The 5,376-nt window shown below is 39.1% G+C and overlaps 1 protein-coding gene across 1 annotated transcript in view; it reads right to left on the bottom strand.

Annotated features, from left to right (window-relative positions):
• Positions 1-4,666: 4,666 nt before the first annotated feature.
• LOC308074347 (annexin A11-like) overlaps positions 4,667-5,376 on the bottom strand; it is a 12,060-nt gene continuing 11,350 nt past the window's right edge. Inside the window, exons 11-12 of the mRNA XM_080413763.1 lie at positions 5,327-5,376; positions 4,667-4,954 (exon numbers count right to left, since the gene is read on the bottom strand). The exon at positions 5,327-5,376 is cut by the window's right edge and continues 70 nt beyond it. Coding sequence (XP_080269889.1) covers positions 4,895-4,954; positions 5,327-5,376 — 110 coding nt within the window. The 3' untranslated portion in view covers positions 4,667-4,894. The remainder of the gene's footprint in view (positions 4,955-5,326) is intronic.

Here is a 5,376-nt window from a genome sequence, read left to right as displayed (position 1 = left end):
CATTACAGTCTGTCATTCATTTGATGGGGGGAGCCAGAGAGCTAACCTGACGCTTCCAGATCCAAGAAGCTTGCGTCACACATTTGTTTCACAGCTTGAGGAACGTGGTTACTCAATACCGCACCCATCTGGCAGAGTCAGGTTACTGTGAGGGCCCAGTGGAGTAACTATTTTTTTCCCCTTCCAGTGAAATACTATCTTGATAAGAACAATATACCTTCATCGTTCTTTTTGCTTATAGAATCTGCACACATGTCTGTCTTGTGTCTGTGTCTTACTTCATGTGAGAGAGAGAGACAGACAGACAGACAGACAGACGAACAGAGAATGTTGGTATTATTATAACAATAGATCTGCATATGAAGACTGTGAAGACAGATTGTGCAATAAACACAATCAATGACTATTATCTTTTATCCGAATAATTCTGAGATGTGAACATTTAAATTAACTCAAATATGCAAAACATTATCCTCTCTCCATAAGCAGCTGTGGAAAGTTCATGAGATATGAGGGTCTTGAGGGCAAGGTATTTATGTTGAAGGTATTAACTGCTTGTGTTGACCTGAACACCTGGCTCTGTGGAGATCAGGATCTGAACTGAAGATCTGTTTTCTTTCAAACCAGATGACACTTAGGTCCGAGGGTGTGGCTTATTACTCTCATCATTCTTGTCTGTTCTTGTTTGTTGGAGCCCCCCACCTCACGTCGTCCAAAACTTTTTGCAGGGCTGCCAACATTGCATTGCATTGCAAAATAAACATTCTATACACTTTCACTGGAAGGGTTTACAACAAAGCTTTTTGGCCATCATCTTTAGTTTAAAATAACAATTATAAAGCACTTTAAAAAACAATTACAAAGTGCTTTGTACACACAAATAAATACATTTGTGCAAGCTTAAGGGAGAAGTGAAGTTCTCACTAACTATAAACCCATTGTTTCAGAGGACACATAGACACTAATATAACAAATATAATATAATACAGCGCTGCCAACATTGGACTGTCAGAATCCAGGAGATTTTATTTGGGGGGCTGGGGGGCGTGGCCACTAGCCAAGCTTATCAGGCTTGCTGTAGTCCTACTAGCATTGGGAAATGGTGGGTACAATTTCACCCATTAAACCGCTTAAAGTAGGCCTATAGAAATTGATTTGATGACTGAATGTAAGACCCATCTTTAATAATAACCATTCATTACTTAAAAGTGAATATCTCTGTATGATTGAATGCACTGACCACAACCCCCAAGCGGGGGGTCTGAATAAATAAAAAAAAACGTTTCAACTTGTCCAAAGGACAAGTACAATTTTAATGGACTTGTCCTTCATGATTTATTACTTGTCAGGACAAGTGGGACAAGCCTTACAGTAATGTCGACCCCTGTTGTATCATTGCATCATTGTAGAGTATGATGTAGAGCAGGGGTGGGCAACTTTGATGATGGAGAGGTCCCCTATATTTCCACACTCACTCCAGAGGGCCACATAGCATATACTGTCGGGACATTCTATGTCACACAAAAGTAGCAAAAATAGCAGATCTACAAACTTATAGATCTGCTTTTTTTTAATTGGAATTCTGTTTTTTTTTTGTTGCTATTTTTGAATTGGAATCCTGAAAAGTAAAATTTGTATTTAATTTCAAATGCATTTACTTATACTTATGTTAGCCTTATGAACTTAAATACAAATACATTGGACATAAAAAAAGACAATTTTAGAATTTAGAACTTCGACTGAAGTAATTAAAGCGGGTCATGTTTGGAATCATAACAGCTAGCAATAATATATCAGTATTCTGATATTAACCTGTGGTCCGCATTAAGTGAAGGTGGGGGGAAAATGTGGCCCCCGGGCTGCCAGTTGCCCATGTATGATGTAGAGCAAAATGGTCACTATGTGAAGGTATTTATGTTGACCTGAACAGCTGGAGATCAGATCTGAACTGAAGTTCTGTTTTCCTTCAAACGCCTTGTTATCAGATGACACTTACAGACATGCAAAAGTGTCAATTTTCAGCTACAGTCACCTTTTTGAACCCAAATAGGGCAATTGTGTGACACCTGACCCGAAAGAAAACAACATGTTGTCACCTTTTTCACCTTTGCACTTAGGTCAGAGGGTTTTTATTACTCTCATCATTGTTGTCTGTTCTTGTTTGCTGGATTCTCCCACACTCGGAGTCCCCCACCTCACGTCTAAAATAAACTTTTTGTTTAGAAAAATCTGGTCAATAGAAAATTTCCATTGACCAGATCTGTAGAGGGCCCAGTGGAGTAACTATATATTTTTCCTTTCAGTGAAATATTATCTTGATAAGAACAATATACCTTCATCGTTCTTTTTGCTTATAGAATCTGCACACATGTCTGTCTTGTGTCTGTGTCTTACTTCATGTGTGTGTGTGTGTGTGTGTGTGTGTGTGTGTGTGTGTGTGGTGTGTGTGTGTGTGTGTGTGTGTGTGTGTGAGAGAGAGAGAGAGAGAGAGAGAGAGAGAGAGAGAGAGAGAGAGAGAGAGAGAGAGAGAGAGAGAGAGAGAGAGAGAGAGAGAGAGAGAGAGAGAGAGAGAGAGAGAGGGAGGGAGGAGAGGGAGGGAGGGAGGGACGGACGGACGGACGGACGGATGGATGTATGATGACTGAATGTATGATGACTGAATGTAAGACCCATCTTTAATAATAACCATTCATTACTTAAAAGTGAATATCTCTGTATGATTGCATGCACTGACCACAATGCCCAAGCGGGGGGTCTGGGGGTCCTCCCGCAGCAACTTTTTAACACAGTAGATGTAATTTACTGTGTTCTGGTGAATTTTGGGAGTTTGACAATCCGGACGGACGGACGGACGGACGGACGGACGGACGGACGGACGGACGGACAGACGGACAGACGGACAGACAGACAGACAGACAGACAGACAGACAGACGGCTGGCTGGGCTGCTCTGGAGATCAGGCTGGACAGACAGACAGACAGACAGACAGACAGACAGACAGACAGACAGACAGACGGTACAACAAAGATCTTTGTGTGAGTTTGATACTTTTATCAGGCTTGCTGTACTAGCATTGGACAATGGGTACAATTTCACCCATTAAACCACTTAAAGTAGGCCTACAGAAATTCATTTGATGACTGAATGTAAGACCCATCTTTAATAATAACCATTCATTACTTAAAAGTGAATATCTCTGTATGATTGCATGCACTGACCACAATGCCCAAGCGGGGGGTCTGGGGGTCCTCCCGCAGAAACTTTTTAACACAGTAGATGTAATTTCCTGTGTTCTGGTGAATTTTGGGAGTTTGACAATCCAGGAGATTGTCAGGAGACGTGGTCAAAATCGAGGAGACTCCTGCAGGATCCAGGAGTGTTGATATATGTATATATATATATTGATATAACACTGCATAACTGTAAATTCCACAAACCTCATATTAATTATTTAGGGCATAATTGCTCTGATGCATGTCACATTAACAAGCGTCAACGAGCATCAGCTGACACACAACACCTCCCCCCTCTGCAGTGCTTTAAACTGAAAGTGACTGGAGTCTGTTACATTTCTCTCCAAAACACCTTGAATATGATGGAAGACATGATTAATAATTACTGTGATTATGATAAGCTTTACATTTCATACCGTACAGCAAGAACTCCTATAACTTTCACCGGCAAAAAAATAAAGTTTTTTTCTTATATTAAAAAAAATATTAAAACAATATTACAATACAGTATGACATCATGACAATACCTATCGTCACATTTTAATACCACGATAGGCTATATCGTGGGACAATATATCGTGACACTCCTATAGGCGGGGAGGGTTCATCTTTTTTTTTGTATTACTTGGGGAGGGCCATTGATTTTTTTTAGTCAAAGGGAGGGTCATGGCATTTTAGATTAGGGCACACATATTTTCTCCAGGGGTACCCTTCTTTAAAAATCGACCTGTCCCTGACGAATTGTGAAAACTCTTGTATCCCACTCCTGGTACCATCTAACGTTTCTCTCAATGATGGGGTTCTTTCAATGTCATTTATTTAATACTGGTAGCAAGTCGCTCAGCTACAGCATTCATCATGTCTCTACATACTATGTTCTCTAAATGTTTGTAGGTGGCCTATAGCACGGTATGGTAAATGTTATATGGTAGATGGTGCCATCTAGTGGTTATTATAAATCATATCAACACAACAATAACACTGTGACTGAAACAATATGTTTGATCGATGTCCTTTAAGCCCATTAATTGCAAAAAATAGCAGATCTACAAGGATACATCACAATTGCACCGACTTGTGAGCTTGTAGATAGTAATTTTTGTGTGACATAATCATATGATGTAAGTATAAAATAGGGCTTAAATGGTTAAAGCATCTAATCAATCAATTAGGATAGTATAGGATTATTATTGTTTGCCATACTTAGATATCTAGACATAGTTACTTGCAACACACCATGCAGTTTGCTGTTTAATGTTGGATAAGGAAGACATACAGTCCAACATTATATATATATATAACATTATATATCAAATTTTTGGACCATTATGTACCTACCCTGAAAAGATCTAATCTAATTAATCAATGTCACAGGAATACATGGATTATTATATGACAATGCAAAACAGGATAATAAAACAAATACAAAAATAGATAATTAATTAATGATTTAATACAATGTGACATTGAATGGATGGAAAAATATTACATAGTACTGTATGTGAATACTTGATTTTACTCTACAAGAAGAATCAACAAGAATCAACAACACAATTTCAAGAGCTACATTATGGAAAGGCCCTTTGATTGATTGATGAGATTACAACAGAAACCGAATGGTCTTATTTTAGAAGACGTCCAGTTTGTTGCCGGGTTACTTCCTAGGCACTTCCTCCACAGAGTTTCAGTAGCAGTTGCTTATAGTCTCCTGATGTGTTGTCCTGCCAGACCAGACCCACACAAAAACATTTATAATTAGCAAACAGGTCCTTTTACTATCCTTATTTATTTTTTTACCTGTTTTTCTCCCCAATATAGTCGTCATGCCAATTGATTCCTCCCCAGTCCCCACACACATTTGTGTTGTCACAATTGTGTTCGTATAGACGCTCGACAAAGCCAGATGCACCACGATGGATTCGAACCCACAACCACTTTACCTATTATTTAATATACTGTATAGCTTCAGTGTCTCAAAACATGGTTATCTGCACTCACATTGTAATCCCCAGAGTTCATTTAACTCTGAGTGTGCAAGGTTTTATACTCCCAGAGTAAAATGCAGGACTCTGGTGGAGATAAGATATACTCACAGAGATGAATGAGTACAGTGACTTCCTATACTTCTTCGCGAATTCCTCAC

This window comes from Gymnoscopelus braueri, assembly GCF_963280865.1.
Source record: "Gymnoscopelus braueri genome assembly, chromosome: 2".
NCBI classification, from domain to species: Eukaryota; Metazoa; Chordata; class Actinopteri; order Myctophiformes; family Myctophidae; genus Gymnoscopelus; species Gymnoscopelus braueri.
This window is presented reverse-complemented; position numbering and strand designations above follow the sequence as displayed.